At 42.0% G+C, this 18866-nt stretch overlaps 1 protein-coding gene across 4 annotated transcripts; it reads left to right on the top strand.

Annotated features, from left to right (window-relative positions):
- Positions 1-1399: 1399 nt before the first annotated feature.
- Positions 1400-14604, top strand: LOC132959711 (SLAIN motif-containing protein 1-like). 4 transcript variants are annotated; one of them, XM_061032896.1, is made up of 11 exons: positions 1400-1418; positions 1543-1963; positions 5301-5437; positions 8315-8467; positions 8573-8686; positions 9971-10120; positions 10556-10963; positions 11635-11646; positions 12044-12193; positions 12293-12602; positions 13581-14604. In XM_061032896.1, the coding sequence occupies exons 2-11, from the start codon at positions 1563-1565 to the stop codon at positions 13654-13656; spliced, it is 1911 nt and encodes a 636-aa protein (XP_060888879.1). In that variant the 5' UTR covers positions 1400-1418; positions 1543-1562; the 3' UTR covers positions 13657-14604. The 4 variants fall into 4 exon arrangements, with proteins under 4 accessions (XP_060888879.1, XP_060888877.1, XP_060888878.1 ...); XM_061032894.1 differs by lacking the exon at positions 1400-1418 and having other exon boundaries at positions 1491-1963; XM_061032895.1 differs by lacking the exons at positions 1400-1418; positions 11635-11646 and having other exon boundaries at positions 1491-1963.
- Positions 14605-18866: the final 4262 nt, after the last annotated feature.

Raw genomic sequence — 18866 nt, 5'->3', positions numbered from 1 at the left:
AGCAGCTCCTTCAGCAGCACACTGAGACACCCACCCTGCAAGACAGAGCGCTACCGCAGGTCGTTCATCCCATCTGCAGTCAGACTGTTTAATCAGACTCTTTAACAGAATCACCACCTCATGACTCATATCAATAATGCTACACACTGTGTGTGTTTTTAATAACAATACCTCTTTCCACAAGTGGAAGTGTACATACCTTTTAATAGTCTATTATTGTATTTTTTTATTTAACTGATGTAAATATGTTTGATTTTTAACTTCTATTTTTATTTTTAATAATTATATTCCTGTTTTCTTGAGCTGCTGTAACGCAAAAAGTTCCCCCATGGGGGATCAATAAAGTTTATCTTTATCTTTAAATGTATCATGATCTGAATGAAACACTAATAAGCTAACCTAAGAATTGTTCACAGCCTCTAATAACAAAGTGTGGCCACAAGATGCCGCCAAATATACATATATGCGTTTACCATTATAATAATAATTTATAATTCAATTAAATCAGTTTAGAATAATTAAATCATCAATTAATTGGATATTAATATATAAATACTGTCTGTCTGCTACAGTCTATTACAGGAAACAATGATATAAGTTCTAAGTAATCGAAAGAGATTTGTTAAAGTTAATTTTAAGCACTAAACAGAAGTATTACGCAGCCTGTGATAACACCATTTGGCCACCAGATGTCGCCAAATATCCAGCGTGCATGTCGGCTAGCTTGACTACACTGTCATCAATTTTAAACATTTCGAGTCTTATCTATAGCTGCTAAATGATATGTTCCAGGACAGAGAAACAGAGACATGGAAGTTATTGTTGTTGTTTTATTTTCAAATGTTGTATTTTGTAATTAAAGATCTGAAATAGTTATTTTTTTTCCATTTTAAGAAAACGTCTAATAAAGAAATGAATCACTGCCTGTAATGACTAGCTTTGGCCAAAAGATGTCGCCAAGTGTGCACGCACGTAGACCAGGTGTGCCTATGCTCCATATATTACACTTTAATCAGTTTAAATTCATTAGATTATCAATTAATTGGATGTTCATTTATAAATAAACAATGCCTGGTACAATATAAACTCGAGAGAAAAAAAAAACAGCTTTCAAATTATTATTTTAGTTGAAATTGAAATTATATAAATTGTAATAAATGTATAATATAATTTGAAACTTTGAATCAAGCCCAGAATTTCGTCTGACAGGTGAACATCTACCTGTAATCAAGCAGCTTTGTTAATTGGGTGGAGGCTTGTGTGTGTGGGTGTGTGTGCGTGGGTGTGTGTGTGTGTGTGTGTGCGCGTGCAGGATGGGTGGAGTCACACAGTCAGAGTCAGTCTCTCATTAGTCCAGATCAGACAGACGTACCAGACAGAGTACTACCAGAACACAGACAGCAGTGTGAGGGCGTCGGGTGAGCGTGGAGCTACCTGTCCTCCATTTCTCTTCCACGTTGGAGGTGCGCTGTAGGAAGGTAGCAGCTCATTTGGAGTCATTTCATTGTGTGGTTTTTTTTTCCTTCCTTCCAATGGAAGCAGCGGTGCTGAACCCCGCGATAATGCCGGAGGTGGACTGCAACAGAAACACCCTGAACGCCGAGCTGGAGGTGAAGAAGCTGCAGGAGCTGGTGCGGAAGCTGGAGCGGCAGAACGAGCAGCTGCGGACCCGGGCGAGCGGCTGCACCGGCGGGCCGCATGTGCTGCCGCCGGCGGCCCCGGCGTTCAAGACCTACTGCCGGCCCAGCCCACTGCCTTCACTGCTCTGTCAGCCGTCCTCGGGGTCATTCACGCCCACGGAGGAGCCTTTCCAGTACTTCCACCCGCACACAGGCGGGGATGGAGCGGCTGCTGCTTGGGAGGAAGCTGATGGGGAGGAAGCATCCGAGCCGTCGGTTCTGGACGAGCTGGAACTTTTGGACCTGGACTCTCTGTCCTGCTCGGATCACTCTGACGAAACCTGGTAAATATCGACTCTTTTCTGTTCATTTTCAACCATTTGTTGCTCTGTTTTAGGGCATACATGTTGCACACAGAGGCCACATGTATGATTTAGAGATCCTGCAGCTCATTGTTTGTGGGGTTTTTTTTTAGTCCTGCATCCTCCAACACTGAGACAAAGCAGCACACCTGGACAGTGAAGCAGGCAGCAGAGAGGAAGAGAGGATACTTGTTCTAAGGCCTGCATTAAGCTGTCATTCTTCACATCCTCTTTGCAGGAGACACATTCATTTCACCATGGCTGCCTGCACATTGCATTGCTGTGTCCACACTGCAACACAAGGAACATTTCTCATCCCTAATGCCATGTTTTGAAAAACACAGTTTGCGTGAGAATAGCAGCAATATCTCTGCTTTACTTCTCCCATAAAAGTAGCTGAAAAACCAATCCTGTAAGAAAACATTCAAACTTCTTTTCACGGTCTTCTACTGAAGAAATGATGGGACAATGTTTTATATTGCTTTTTTCTGTTTGGTGGTTGTAAAGATACAAATTGACAACAGGGCGTGAACGTTTGCAGCATGAATGAAGCATCCTGTGGACATCTCAAAAATGAACATTTTAGTCTTTTGTAGTTTTCTTTTATGCAAAGAGCTCAGATTGATCTGGAGGAGTAAATGCAGTTTAAACTTCAGTTTTAAGTCCTTCGAAGAGAAGAGGTGCTTAAAATCAGGAAGCGTGCAGCAACAACCAATCATTCATGAAAACAAAGCAACAGGAAGCTGCAGACTTTAAACAGAGGCTGCACTCATTCATGTTATATGTTAGTGATTGACAGACAATCAATAAGTTGCCTTTGATAGGTCAGTTCAACTTCAACTTGAAATAACTTTATTTATTCGTTAGGAACTTCAGTTGTGTAAAAAAAAAAGTGTGCACACAGCTCAGCACAAAAAGACACACACATATCGACACCCAAAGTGCACTGATAGGTGATGTGAATAGAACCAAAGCAAAGTCTTTAAATGGCCTGTTTGTTTTTTTTTGTCCCATTATAATCAGTCGATGGGGATGAGAAATGAGGAGTGATCAGTGTCAGTCTTTTTAATGAATGAGCTGTAAAAGAATCATGTTCTAGACGTATTGATGAAACAACTAATCACTTCAATCTCAGCTCTGGGAACAGTTACTGTCAGTGTGTTTACATGCTGAGAGTGACACTTTGAGCCAAGACACGGCGTCACGATCAGGAAGAGAAGTTTAGTGTTTGAAACTTGTATGCGTCTTCGTCCAGAGTGTGGCGTGTTTATTAAGAGACAAACTCTGAATCAGAAGTCGATGTTGCCGATTTCTGCACAAACTACCAACCTTGTGCAAAGACGCCAACAGGAAGACAGCGGAGCGTTGTTGTAGGCGTCTATAAACCGCAGTGTAACAGATTGATGATGTCACCAGAAACAAAGTACAGACTTCTAAATATGTCACCAAAACATTCCAATAAATCAATCCAGAGGGATGTGAAGAAAGGAGTAATCAGGGTTTGTCTTCTAAGTGAATGACTCTGAGTTATTATTCTGTCAGTAGACATATTGATTAACCAGCCAATCACAGCAGACCGCGCTCTAAATACAAAATCCATTTGAGGGAGATTTCTGTGCAGATTCTCTCAGCTCTCGTTCATAATACAGCATGATAAACCTCCTCTGTGCAGTGAACCTTACACCGGCTGCTTTTACATCGTGTTTCTCTTTCCACTGTGCAGATCGAGAGATCAAACCCTAAACCACCACGAGAGTTTAACCGCCGTGATGGTAAAACCAAAGTGGACATGTTGTTGTGACATCAGACTTTTCTTCTTCTGTGGAAAAGAAAGATGTAGTTTTAACTTTAAACCTTTTTTTATTTTGTCTTCCTCTTAAATAAAAATCACATGTGAGGGGATTAAAAAGAAACTAAATCAGGTGAAGTTGTGCAGATTTTTGCTGTTCAGTGTTTTTTTTTTTATAGTAACTGTTTTGCTTTGCTGTCAGATAATCAATCATTTGGCTTTATGAATCATACGTTTCGGAATCTAGTAGTCCCAATGTGTTGCTTAAACAATTCTAACAAATAGGGAGTTGTCATTGTCTGTTAGTTTCTATCAACAGACTCACACTGTGACACTGTAAACCCATCGTCTGTGGACTGCAGACTGACTCTCTGGTTTTCATTTGATCTGGTTCACCTGGAAGAAAAACTTTATCTCTAATGATTTTCTTTTCATTTAAACTTTCTGACACATGTCGCTGCAGCTTTATATTTTCTTACCTCTTTCTTTTTTTTTCTGTCAGTGAGGGGCGGACTAGAAGATCAAAGTGAGGCTCACCGAGTGAAGCTGATTTTGCACCGCAGGAAACTCAGACTCATCTTTTATTTGGCGGTTTTCACGCTGCAGCCGTGTCCCCTCCCTCCCCCGTGTCTAAAATAGTATCTGAGGTGTGTGTTTGTGCCGCCCCCCCCGCCCCCCTCAGGTCCCCCTCTCACCTGATGTCAGCAGAGGTTTTATAATCTATAATTCAGATCGCTCCGTGTTGCCCGCAGAGCAGAAATCTCAGAGTTCAGAATAATCTGATCCTCTCTCTCTCTCTCTCTCTCTCTCTCTCTCTCTCTCTCTCTCTCTCTCTCTCTCTCTCTCTCTCTGTTTGAACAGAGCAGCTCGTCTTTTTCACATCTCAAGGCTTGAGCGAAAGAGAGAGAGAGATTTTTGTGACTTGTGGAGATGAGTTGGAGGCACAAAGGGAAGATGGAGGCCTGATTGTGATCAGACAGGAAGTAGAGTCTGAAAAGAATCAGACTTTGTCAAGTTTCTTCTTCTTGAGATACAAAAGCAACAAAAGCTGAAACAGCGCCCGTTTGTTTGGTAGTGGATCCATTTTCATTTAGTCACTCAAACGATATGAATGTGACTTTAAAGCAGGGCGATCTAATGCAGCATTCGACAGTTAGAGAGTAAACATGAGAATACCTTAACGCAGGTAATAAATGATCATGTTCAACAAGATGTTTGAAGTTCAGTGTTGTATTGGAGCTGCGCAATCGACTGCGATCTGTAGATTTGATGATCTGGATGCAGGTGTGGCTTTAATGGTCATGCTTTAACAACATGTTTAGTTGTATTTAAAACCATTTTGCAGCCAGATGAAGCTCAAGCTAGCTATCATTAACTGTCACGTCATTAGGTTCCAACTTGGCGGTGGGAAAATCCTTTTTTTTTTTTTTGTATTCAGGGTGGTCATGCTGCAAACACAAGAGGTTGTGTAAAACTTAAAGAACAGCAGAGACCAGAGATCACTTTTGGACATTCTGCGTCTCTCTCCAGGTTGTACACGTCGTCAAGAGCCTGTGAGTCCTCGGAGGACTCCATCAGTCCTCTGCAGTGGTGCCGGAAAGCCCTGGACTGTCCCAAGTCGGAGGTGGAGGACGCCAGGAGGTCGCTGTCCCTCCGACTGGAACAAGGTATGAGATGACAGATTAGTTTTCTGTAATATTGTTTTATTGTGAAAAATCCTGACGGCAAAGTTCATCCTCTCGTTTTCTTCTGTTTAACTCAGAAGTAAGGTCGAAGTATTTGGGTGATTCGGTACGGCAGCTGTAAGTAGCCTCAGCCTCACTCAAATGAGCTCAGTGTCAAATATATACGATGCTGGAAACATCTCTCCTGAGTTCAGCTGGAGTTCAGTCCGGGGTGTGTCTCCTTCTCCTCGCCCGTTCGGCCCTTACTGCATCACTCTTACATCCCTTGTCTCGCCTCTCCTCTCCTGTCTGAGTTTATAAGTTTGTCATCTTCTTCATTTCATAAGCCACATACATCCAGGTGAGTTTTACCCACGCTGCAGACGAAGGCAGCGGAGGAGTTTACAGAGTGCAGTTCTCCTTCAGGCGGTCTTCAAGTGTCAACACAGGAGCTCACTGACTCACACTAAACAAACCTCCACCAGGAACAACTCCTCCTCAATTCACAGCTAGATGCTCCTCCTGATGTCTTGAGGAGGAGCCAGTCTGTCCCCACAGTTCATGTACTTCTTCTTGTGCTTCATGTGAAGTGTTTATTTCATAACGGAGCCTCGTTCGACTGTGAAACAGGACTCTGCAGCAGTTTGAAGTTAGATCACCTTCATCTCTACAATGTGACTAATGGGGATCAATGAGGACAATAGAATTTACACAGGCTAATCTGTACATCTCTAATAGCATTAAGCAGATCTGGTCGAGGTCACATGACCTCTGAATGTCTGCCATGATCACGCGTATCACTGCAATTTATCACAAAGACAGACGTTTCAAGAAATACAGAGAAACACCAAAACACTTTGAGGACGATCAGCGTCCTTAAAACACATCGGCTGTCATGGTTACAAGTACGTGAAAAAAAAGTTATGACTGTGTATCTGACATTTGGTTTTGTGTTCAGTGTTGCCATGGTTACCTCATGCACCTGAATTGACTTTTTAAGAATAGATTTTGCATCTCGAGCCAATCGACAGCCGACCTGGATGAAGCAGATCGCTGCAGAAACCCTCGTCTGATCGATGACAATCTTTGTAGGCTTCTGTGTGTGTGTGTGTGTGGCTGTGTGTGTAGGCAGTGTACAGGGCTGTGTGTGTAGGCAGTGTACAGGGCTGTGTGTTATGTGTGAATTGAGGCGACAGCTCCCACGGCCTGAGCAGAACAGACAGCTTATCATGAAGCTTTTAATAAGAAGAGAGATGGGGCTGCGCTCACCTGCGTAGGCGAGTTCCTTCTGTTCTCACACTTTGAAAAATGAGCCATTTCATGCTGCACTTTTTTATTGGCAACAAGGCCACTTCATGAAAGCGTCTCCATTTTAGGCACTTTACACTTTTCTGGTATAAAAAAGAAATATATATGAGAAGCTGAGAATGCCTTTAGTGATCATTGTTTTTGAAACAGAAACAGTTTGCTGTTGAAAACAGCCAAAAGGGCAAAGGTCTATTTCCAATGAGCTTTTGTCAGGGGGCTGCTAGCTGAGCTGCCACTAATGTCTATTAATTGACTTAATTCTAAAAGTTGCTGTAATCCTTTTTGTAGGAAAACAAATATTAACTAACTGGTGCATCGATGCTCCCTGTTTCCATTTTTCTCTTTTACAGAAAACCGTCAGACAAAAGGCCTTTAATGCTGTCTGATCTGTAATGATCACTAATGCAGAGTAGACAAAGTCCTTTGATTAAAGTCACAAAATGAAGTCGGCAACACGGACGACCCAAACTTCAAGGCCAATCACAGCAAGACAGTATGAAGAAGATCCAGTCCATATGAAGAGGACGAAGTGAAGTACCTTAAACGAAATGAAAACAGCACAAATCGATCAACATTGAGGAAAGATTTCTGAAGTTTGAAGCCCATCTTAACCCGTGTTGTTTGACCTTCTAGGGTCCACATTTCAGCTTTCACACTGTGGTCTCACTCAGTATCTGGGTTAAGTAGTCCACCTCTGGCTTTGTCTCGGCTCGGCCCCCGTGAACTTACAGCAGCTGTGCAGCTTGTTGCATCACAAGCTTTAATGTCTCTCTCTCTCTCTCTCTCTCTCTCTCTGAGCATTAAACTGTAAGCGGCGGAGAAATGCGCCCACCAGCTCGGCCCCCGCTTTGTCCCCCCCCCCCCCCCCCCTTCTCCTGAGGTTGAGTACAGTGAAATGAGCAGCTGTTGCCATGGTTACAGTTTACATGAAAGGAACTCAGGCCCCCCTCATATCAAAGTGGTTTTTATTGGCATTGACAGGTAACAGAGAGAAGTCCCTCTTTGTTCCCAGCATATCGTCTCGGTGCTTCAGTTTCTTCACTACGTCTATGAATAGTAACTCTCTCTGTGTGTGTGTGTGTGTGTGTGTGTGTGTGTGTGTGTGTGTGTGTGTGTGTGTGTGTGTGTGTGTGTGTGTGTGTGTGTGTGTGTGTGTGTGTGTGTGTGTGTGTGTGTGTGTGTGTGTGTGTGTGTGTGTGTGTGTGTGTCTGAAGCACTGAGCACCAGGTACAGCTGCAGTGTGAAGTGTGTGTGCTTCTTTGTTGTGGTGTTTAACAAAGCTTTGCTGTGGAGCTGCTGAATAGAGCTTTTGGTGACAGTCACAGTGATGGTGAGGTAACGGCTGCACACTGCTGCACTCTCTTCTAACGTGTGTGTGTGTGTGTTACTGTTGTAGGACAATTTAAGGCTTATTTTAATACTTGTTTTGTATTCTAACACAGGGGGAAATCAGTGTGAAGAAAAATCCTGATTTAAAATGTTTGAGACTAAATAGTTCATATCTGCTTTTTGAAGTGTGCATGGTGTAAATGTTAGTCATTTCCCCTCTGCTTGTTCCCTCTCTCTCCTCAGTCTCCCGGTGGCGTAGCTCCCTCTCCACCCCCTCCCCTTCCTCCTCCACTTCCTCTCCCGGGCCTCCTCTGAGCCGAGTGGCCGGAATGTCCCCCATCAGTGTTCCCCCTTCTGCCAAACCGTGCTCCACCCCTCAGTCACTGGACAGACCTGGTAAACACACGACATCTCTCTCACTCTTTTTGCAGCATGTTTTGACAGTTCTGACAGATTTCTTTTTTTTTTTTTTTTTTTTTAAAACGACTCTCCTTCCTTTAGCTCCTCCCCTCTCCTCCCCGCTCCACCCTGTCCTGCACCGGACCCTGAGTCCTGTAGGGAAGGAGCTCTCCCCTGTAGCTGAGAGGACTCCCACCTTCTTCCCCCACAGCCGCAGTAAGCCTCAGTATCTCTTCTTCTGACCGTTATTAGATCCCCTGCCTCGTATGGAGCAGAACATAAAGTGAACACTCGTCGACTTCTGCAGGAATATTAAGATGCAGGTGAAGACGCTCTGTGCAGAACTGGGTCGAGATTGTAAGATATTATTATAAGTCGTGGGAGGAAGAGAATATATTATCTCTGCAGCTTGCAGCAGCGCTTCAGTTTCACATATAAAACTGTGCCACAGATATTTTTTTTGTGTGTGTGCATTATTCGTGATGGAAAAAAACGAATGATCCAGACTCAGCAGAGGGCAAAGCTGCAGGGAACGTGAGAGAGAAGGGGGGGGGGGGCAGCAGAAATGAAGCGCCGCAGGGAATCTCTGGTTTCGCTCAAGGCTCAGTTCCATGACGGTGCTGCTCTGAAACGAGAATTTGGTGTGGAAAAAAGTCTCTTAGACCTGCTGCATGTTGTTTCAAATCTAAAAAAAAAAAAATCAATGATATCAATCAGCCCCGTCTCTGTGACACAAATGTTATTGAAGTTATTTTTGGCTACAGGCAGATCCTCCACAGGGTCACAGATCAAACTAAGAGGTTGTGTCAGCGAGTCCCAACAGTTCCTGCATTTACGAAGTTGAAGTTTGTGCAACAAAATGTCAAACTGAGTCTCCAGAGTTATCAGCAAAGATGTTTCTAATCCTCCAGATTCTTCCTGTTAACTATTTGATAGATTAGTCTCAGACTTCAGACTCCTCCTGCCTTCACTCTGAATGCTGTCAAATATTTAAAAATGATATTTCTCATAGCAGCAGTGTGCCTGTCCAGAACATAGTCATCGGCATATATAACGTTATTATTTACAGTCTGTGAAGATCCTAAAAACTGTCCTGTAAAGAGTTTTAATACAGCAGAGCTTAAATGAACTACAATAACCATAAAGATCGACTCCTAAAGGGCCAATAAGCTGCAGGGATCTCGTCCTGTGACGTACTTATTAATAATAATGATGACAGTGATGATGGAGAGGATTATTTCAGCGAGCAGATATCAGGAATATGATTAACCCAGGAGAAGTGAGTGTCCCCTCTGTGATGATGTTTCTGCTCCAGTGGTGCTTAACACTCTAATTCTCCGAGCTGCGCTAGGTTTCTTGATTCTGACGCGGAGGACACTCGGAGGAGTTGAGGGTGCGTCTCTTCAGCCTGGGTTGAATCACGCAGGAAGGAGTACAACATCAAGGAGACGTCGTCCAAATCTAAAATTGATTGCTTGATGTATTTCATTTCTCTGAAAGGTCGCAGCCTCCGACGCATGGCCTTCAGTCCTCAGTCGTCCATAGACAGCGACCTCGGCGCCTTCGAGGTGGAGGAGGACTGCATCGCTCTTGGGTACAAGCTGCAGGACCTCACAGACGTCCAGGTCATGGCCCGACTGCAGGAGGAGAGTAAGTTATGGACTGGGCTTACGTTCTGACACAGCAGCTGTTTCAGATCGATTAAAGACAGCTCTGAGGACAAAGGAGTTACTCAATTCCAAACTGTGCAGGACTTGGCCGTCTGCATTTCACCAGAAGATAGATCTTATTTTGAGGAGATTGTTCCCCAAACTGGTCGGGCAGAAACATTCAGTTATGGTTGAAATGAGGCTGGTATAAAAGTCTCACAGCTGACTGTTGTATCTGTGTTAGTTGTGTGTTGATTGACGTCTGACTCTGTCGTTCCCTCCTCTCTAATATTTTAACATCAATCACCAGATCTCAGAGCTCATCGCTACTTCAGCTTCATTAACCCCAGGAGGTGATGTTTGTGTGTGTGTGTGTGTGTGTGTGTGTGTGTGTGTGTGTGTTTTGCACGCCGTTCCTCATGTCTCGCTCCCCCAGGTCTAAGGCAGGACTTCGCCAGCACGTCGAGCATGCTCGCCAACCGCCGCAGCCAGAGCTTCACCTTCCAGCTCAGCCAGCTCAGCGCCGGGCCCGACCTGGAGGAGGAAGACGAGGAGGAGGAGGACGACGAAGACTACGGCCTCCTGCCGCCGCCGCAGCCGCGCCTCACCCGCCTCCCGCACTCCCACACCTTCTCCAGCATCCGAGACTGGCGAAGAAGCACAAGCTCCCTGTGCACCCCTCCTTCCACCCCCTCCACTCCTCCCTACCCCGCCGCTGGGTTCGCCTTTCCAGCTCAACCCCAAACGCAGCCGCAGGGACTCGGCCTGGGACTGGGACTGGGACTGGGACTGGGACTCGGCAGCCTCTGCACGGCCGAGTCGCAGGGCTTCAGACCAGGATCAGGTGAGAAATGACAGCTCCTACGTCCACAAAGCTTTAAAGCTGCAACTATCAATATGTGTCTATGACCAGCAGATCAAATAATAAAGTGTATCTAAATTATAAGAAGGCCTTAAAGAAGTCTATAAATGATTTTTTTAGGTGTAAAGGTGTGAAGAATAAATATTGTCTACAGCGTTTTAGAGCCTTGAAGCTCATTGTTTTGGTTTAGTTCAGTTTCCTTTTCACTTGTTTTCTTAGTTTTCTGGCGTTCAGTTTCCTCATGTCCACCAGACATCAAACAATGTTAGCATAGCAGCCAGCTTGTGTAGCATTTAGCACTCAGATGTAACACACAGGAGACCGTAGAACGTAGTGATCACTGATCTGATGTAAAGAAACATTACTCTACCTGAGCATCTGTATTTACACACAGTCAGTGGATTCGCTGACGCTAAAGGCCTACACTTCCCATGATGCCACTCCCCCCCCCCCCCCCCCAAGTCTTAATGAACGGCTTCTTCTTACTCGTCTATAGTAGTGAATCTAAAAACGTTACCTGAGACGTTATCCTCTGTGATTGCTGTGAACACTTCTAATGCTGATCTCTCTGTTTACATGTTGACGTGTGTATTTGTATATTTGTGTGTGTTGTTGGCCGTTTTGTTTCGGGGAAACTCCGTCATGGCGCCCAGCCGAATATGAGAGTAAGTGGACGATGTTTCAACATTGAACTCTTGATACTAACAGATGTGCTCTGCAGTCCCTTTAGTAAGAGTCTAACTAACGGAGCATTACCAGCACACACTGACCAGCACCATGTCCTCAGCACTTAATAATAACTCTGCCTAAGCCTCTTGTACAACTCTTTAAGCTCTGAGACGGCCGCAGAGAGAGTTTGATGGGATTAAGAGTTAGGAGTGAGCGAGGGGGCGGTAACAGTAAAGGAGATCACAGCCAGCTTCATGTTGTCTTTTAAAGGGACCGAGGCGGACCAACAGCTGTCACTGCACACATCTCTCATATTTCTCCCTGTTGTGATTGAAGCCGCTGAATTAGGCGGACTCATCATTTCAAATCTATCCGTCTGTCTGTGTGTCTTAGATAAACTGCGGCGGAGCATGCCTAACCTCGTCAGAACTCCCAGCATGCCAAGTGTGCCCGTTCCAACCAATCCTTGTGCTTCCCCTTCTTTGCTTCGTAACAGCCAGAGTTTTGATTCGTCCAGCGGACTGGCTCGACTGCAGTCCTCAAGTAAGACCCGCGTTCTCTTCTTCTAAATGAGCTGGATATGAAGACGGTGCACTTTTCTAGTTTCTCTCTCTCTCTCTCTCTCTCTCTCTCTCTCTCCAGTCCCCTCCCCAGGCCAGCTCCAAAACAGGGTCCAGAGCGTCGGAAACTTCACCTCCTTATCACGGCAACCGCTAAAAGCCACCGCCTACGTCAGCCCCACCATCAAGGGCTCCCCGTCCATGCCCACCTCCACCAGCCTCCAGTCTCTAAATACAAGCACGGGGGCTAACAGCGGGATCCCTCTGCTCAGCAAACAGTCCATGTCCAATTCCACCCTGACCACGGCACGCAGCGGCCTGCCCCGGCCCGCCTCCTTCATCGGCTCTCCAAGCTCCACGCCCCGCAGCAAGATGGCCCAACCAGCACGAAGGTACACTTCCTTTTATTCCCCAAAGACATATCTTCATGACAAGAGTCAAGATATCAGAATATTTGCGTTTTTAATCGGCCCTTAAAAATGAAAAACTATTCAAATGAACATACAGATAATATAATATTATCATTAGAACACTAATGACACCAGAGAGTGTGAAAACATCGGTTTCATACTTTTAAAATGCTCGCTGTAAGATTTAAGAGTTTGTTTGTAGAAGCATTTAAAAAAACAAAAATCAGCACGTCTATGTACCCGATTTATTTCTACAAACTCAAATACAATAAGGAAAATGAAACCTTGAGTAGACTTGTGAGTGTGTCGATGAGTCCATCACTTATTCAGTTATCTCATCTTTTAAGTGGATTATTATGACTCAGGTAATCCACAGTCCTCACATGTACAATCCTCCCTCTTCTCATTTCCACTCGCGCCGTCAGCAGCTTCGGCTTCACAGAGTCACGTTCATTCCCAGCTACAGCTACACGCTCTCACAAAAACAATGAAAATAGAAGTAGGATAAGGAAGTCGTGCCTCTACTTTGAGGAGCTTTTTGAATGAGGTCGTTCCAGAGGGTGGGGGCTGTGACACTGAAGGCCCTCGCTCCATGGGTAATAACAGGTTAAATATAAAAAGGTGTCATGGAGAAGCTGTGCAGTTATGTGAATGATCAAAAATCAAAAATAAAGATGATTTCCTCCTCAGGTGTATTTAATTAGATGCTAACCATGCTAAATCTTCAACCTGGTGGGGCTGTCATTTTTTTGCAGATTTCCATTCTGCTGTTAGCATTTAGCTCAAAGTGCTACAGTATCCAGTGTAAGTACAGTTTCAGACAGCTGCCAGCTTGTGCACACGTGTACCTGTGAATGACATAAAACCAGGCCAGTCTTATAAACGCCTGTACCCTTGTTAGGAATGCTCTGCTAATCACTTCATTTAGCATTCAACCACTTCTGTATTGTCTTCCTGCAGTTTGCTGACTCCTCCAAAGAGCTTGTCCACCCTCAGTGCCCTTCGTGACAGCGCCTGGAGAGACGGCTGCTACTGATGAACAAACCGTGCAGGAGGTGCAGTGGCGCCCCGCTGGCTGGGGTAATCCACTACACCTCGACATGAGAAATTTCCTTGGGGGGTTATTTGAACCAAAAAAAAGTTGACCTTAAATCTGAGATCCTGCATAGAGAAAATAATTCAATGTAATCCAAAAGGGGGCCACTCTGATCTCGCTCTATGCAGAATTTCTTCGGGGAAGGCGGGTTGTTTTTATCTCATTGGTCCGTGCCAAGGGGGAGTCGTTCCCCGTCGCTCTTGTGCAATAAGCCACTGACTGTAGGCTACCAGTAATACTCACCTGCTAAAGAGGGCTGCCAGTTTTTACGAGCCTCAACACTGTATTTATTTATTTATTGAGGTATTTATTTTGAATAAAACGTTTTGACTAATCAGGTGTTTTCCCTCTGGCATGTGAAATGTAAAATGTAATCAGTCCCTGAGAGTTTGGGCACATTTGGTCGAATTTTTACAAGCGAAACATTAAAAGTATGTACTTATGTTCAAAGCTTATTATTAATGTCCATATATATATATATATATTTATTGATGCAATATTATTCACTTTTAAATGTGACCAAAAGGAAAAGGTCTGAATGTGTTTGCACCACTGTGTCACCATAGCAACACAAATTGGTACATATTAACACTTTAAAAAAGGAGCGTTAATGAAACTGTTCTTGTTGCACTTTGTATAAACTTTCTGATTCTTTGTGTTCTGTTTACAAATGTTTGCACTTCTTTTACGTTTCTGGATTTAGGGGATCAAAGCGTTAGTTTCACGTCACACAGATACACGGCGTAAATGTAGCACTTTCTGTTTGTAACATGTGACCTGTGTTTTTAACTGACCGTGACGATTGCACATTTCACACAACAATGACAATTTTGTTACCGTGATGGACTGAATGAGTGAACATTTTAATAAAACATACTGAAATAAGAAGACCTGACTTTTTATTTACTGCTTCACTCTCTTTATATGTGTGAAATATTTTATTCATGGGTTCAGCGAGCTGTGGAAATAGTTTGATTCATAATAGTAACAGCAATGTTTCTCACAGGAAGGCTGCATGAACATCGACTGATACGGATTAAAATAAGACAAAGCATATCAAACCAAAAGCAGCCCAATTTGATTTAATTATGTTAAATTATAACAATCTAATAATGTTTTTAAATAATAATAATAATTTATTTGCAGGCTGAATGCTTTTATTTAGAATATAATTATCACATTTTACTTCAACTGATTATCTATAAAGCACTTTGTTACTTTTAACGAAGATATTATTACTGTTCTAGTTTTCCAGCTGTAAATTCTTTAATATTGATTGGTAGGTTAAATAAGAGGCAGATATTCCATCTTCAATCGGATGACTTTAATGTAACTTCTACACTTTACAACCATAGACTGTAAATATTACAGTATAGCTCACCTGGAGGTTAACAGCCTCGTCAGGTCTGCATCATGCATTCATATTACACTGCTGCCCTCTGCTGGCACTGGGTTACAATTACATCCATCAGTCACTATAACACAAATGTTTCCTCTTTTTAACCTTTTTTTCCACCACATAAATGTGTGGAAAAATATAAATAGTGCAGTTACTTCTGTATAGCATACAGTAGTTTACCTACCAATATTTTCAACCATCTTTTATACTTATCTCAGAATATGTTAAAACAAACTAAATGAAAAGACTTAATCATTTGTAAATGTTTGGAAATTAAAGTGACTACACCTATAACTACCACAAGATTGAACATGTGTTTGTAATGTCAAATATTAGTGTTTTGTTTGGTATAAAAGCAGGAGTGTTTGGATAATTTCACTAATAGACAAATCATTTAAACAACAGATCCACAGATTATAAATCTAAAAATGAATGTTTTATTTATTTTCGGTGTTTTACTTAATTTTGTTATTGTTATTGTGTCTCCTAATTGACAATGAGTTCTCTACGTCGATACGACCTTTACCTGGGAGTGACACGCCCAACGTCACTTCCGCTGCTGCGCATCACGCTCAGGTGTGCTCCTCAGGTGCGCCAAAGTTAATATCGACCCTGTGACCACTCGAGCGGATGACGGGTGTCCGAGTTTGGATGAAAATGCTGCGAAAAGAAGAATTGAAGACGAAGAAGAAGAAAAAACGTGTTTGTATGTTTGTATGCTAATGCTAATGCTAACTGAACCATAACAACATCGTCTGTCTGAGAGATTCAACCAAAAGTGAAGAGAAAGTTGTTGTTTGAACTCAACATTCAGGGTTTTCTTCTTGTTTCTTTGTACAGGTGTGTGCAGGTGTTTCCTCGCTCTGTGCTGTAGCTCTGAGGTAAATGATTTTCTAAACATTATCTGTGTTTAATTTACTCAAAGAAACAGCAGTCTGATTAATTTATTATTTAAGTGCAGTAACAAACAACTAACCACCAGAGGGCGCCCTCTCTATATAAAGTGATTCATAAACGATATAATGCATTTATTTTAAACCTTTAACTTTAATTAGAGATTTTGTTTTTGTGACAGTTAATTTTGTAAGTCAATAAAGTAATTTGATATTTAAGATTACATCATTGTATGGTAAATTATTTATATTAAAGCTGCATTTTTACCTTTTAGTTAATTAAATTAGTTTTTTAGTTTTTCTAAATGAAAATACCACAAACCTTTTTATTGATTGAATTGAAATGATCAATTTGATTAAATCTGCTTATTTGATTAGGATTCAAATATTTGATATAAGAGTACATTTTACAGCTCAATGAGATAGTTCAGATTAAACACATAAATTAAAAGGAAACATTTACAAGTTAAAAAGGTTCTTTTAAAATTCTTCTTCCTTGCCTTGATTTTATTAACTTTCATATGCTCATAACTCTTCTTCACCTACCTGATGTGCTCCATTATATATAGTTCATTGATAATATCACAGATCAATTACAACTCTGAATATATATTATATATATATATGTATAGAGCATTTTCTTTCCCCCCAAAGCTCGATCAGGTTAAAGGTAAACAAACTTGTAGAACTTATAATATAAGATAAATCTGTTAAGATGTTTCTTAAGACCTTATACTTCATGTTTCTATATTATATTCTACATTTAAACTTTGAATTTAAGTTTGCTTCAGTCTCATAGAAAACCCTTAAAGTGAAGTTAAACACAGATAATTTACAGTGAATGATGAAACTCAGGTTTATTCCAATCATCACAATGTTGAATAATCACAAACATTTTGAGTTTTATTAACTTGATGAACTAAAATGTGTTTTTCTTCTCCAACAGGAACTCTGTTGACGTCTTCCAGGAGGATCCCCCGTCGGTGGCCGTCTTCCTGCTCAGGTAGGAGACTCAAAGCTTTCTTAATGTTTTATTATGTTCCAGGTTTTAGGTCTTATAGATGTTTAGACTCACTTATTTTAATCTTTTGACTTCATCCTTTTTGATCAGCTAGAAGTCGATTTAGAGTTGAGGAACATCAGGTGTTTAATGTAAAACTACATTATTATTTTTTAATCTATTAGGTATCGTTAGTCGACAGCTTATGTTAGCTACATAGCATTATGTGTTTTTGTATGTTGATGTTAAAGCTGATTTAAGGAGTTATGACCTCCTTTAGACATGGACATCCAGTGCTGGTATTACTTCCTGATGTAACGTTATCCTGAAGGTAGCATCAGTGTCCTGAATGTTAAAGTGAACTATTTTCCCTGAAAATGATTTGAATCACTTCTCCTTTGACGGGTTAAAGAGAGTTTAACTTTTAACAGGACACTGATGCTACCTAGATCAGGAAGTAATACCAGCGCTGTATGTCCATGTCTAAAGGAGGTCATAACTCCTTAAATCTGCTCAACATACAAAACTGATAACACTTTGTAGCGAACATCAGCTGTTGACATCGATAAGACCTAAAACCTGGAACATAATAAAACAACATTAAGAAAGCTTTGAGCTCCTACCCAATGGGGCTGGAGGATAGTGGGGGTAGTAGTGTAGTAACCCCCTCACCTGTGACACCTTATTGTATTGTGCTGATGTAACGTGTCATCATGAGGTCATCATGTCTGTTCAATATTTTATTGTAATAAAACTACTGCTGTGTCCATTTTGGCACATTTCTTTAGAGTGCTACTCACACGTTTAGCTGTGTTGTTCCAACAGTTATCAAAGCCACAGAAATCCTTCAGAATCAGCTTTATTGGACAGGTATGCTTCAACACACGAGGAATTTTACTTTAGTAAACTGAGCTCTCTTTGTACAAAGGTATAATATTAAATATCAACAATAAACTAATAAACAAGGACTAATATGTTTTTACATTAAAAAGTGTGTGTATATGATCATTTAAATAATATATGTATATTCTACTAAGAGAATTGTAACATCCTTCATTTTAGAGTTGTTGCAGGACGTGTCAAACTGGCTCAAAGTAAGTGACAAAGGAAGGATATCACATGAAACAAGGTTTAAAAGGAAGTCAATTTATTATCAAATAATCATAATTATGTAAATCAGTCATGAATGCAATGTGTGGATGAGTGTAGTGTTGTAAAGTGTGAACAAAAGCAAACCAGTTGGTGGAGGCCTGGGAGAAAGAGAGGGGAGACACGTTAGACTGGAAGCCACTTATAAGCAGAGTCCTGATGGACTCAGGTGTACCCAGGTGGACTAACGGCCTTCCTGACTCCGCCTGCTGTCTGCCAAGCCAGGAAGACAAACAAATGCAGACTTGAACAAAACAACACACAGATCCAGCATGACAGAGTCTGCATCTGTCTCTGTGGCTCAGGAGATAGATGGAGGACTTGGAGTCTGGAGGTCGTGAGTTCGAATCTTATCAAGACTCAGTGAATTTTAAAGGTGTCGGTCCTAAATGAAAGACTCAAGAGGAGAAACATCGTGAAGCACCTGTCAGTATGGATCCACAGGAAAGACACACACACACCATTATCTTAAAGGTGTTGGTCCAAAGGAAAGACTCAAGAGATCTGAGAAACATAGTAAAGCATCTGGCTCTGTGGCTCAAGAGATGGAAGGAGGACTTGGAGTCTGGAGGTGGTGGGTTCAAATCCTATCAGGACTCAGTGAATTTTAAAGTCTAACATCTGAAATGACGAAGATAAATACGCCCGGAGCACATATCATAGTATGAAGGTATCGGTAGTGTAGTGGATAAGATTGTGGTTTCCAAGC

Source organism: Labrus mixtus, chromosome 24 (assembly GCF_963584025.1).
Source record: "Labrus mixtus chromosome 24, fLabMix1.1, whole genome shotgun sequence".
Lineage (NCBI taxonomy): Eukaryota > Metazoa > Chordata > Actinopteri > Labriformes > Labridae > Labrus > Labrus mixtus.
The sequence above is the reverse complement of the archived record's forward strand: the minus strand, read 5'-3'. Positions and strand labels throughout refer to the sequence as shown.

Coding starts and splice junctions, on each gene's coding strand:
- LOC132959711 (XM_061032894.1), top strand. CDS start 1,533: ATGGAAGCAGCGGTGCTGAACCCCGCGATAATGCCGGAGGTGGACTGC. Junction 5,438..8,314: donor GTCCCTCCGACTGGAACAAG/GTATGAGATGAC, acceptor CTCTCTCCTCAG/TCTCCCGGTGGCGTAGCTCC. Junction 8,468..8,572: donor TCAGTCACTGGACAGACCTG/GTAAACACACGA, acceptor TCCTTCCTTTAG/CTCCTCCCCTCTCCTCCCCG.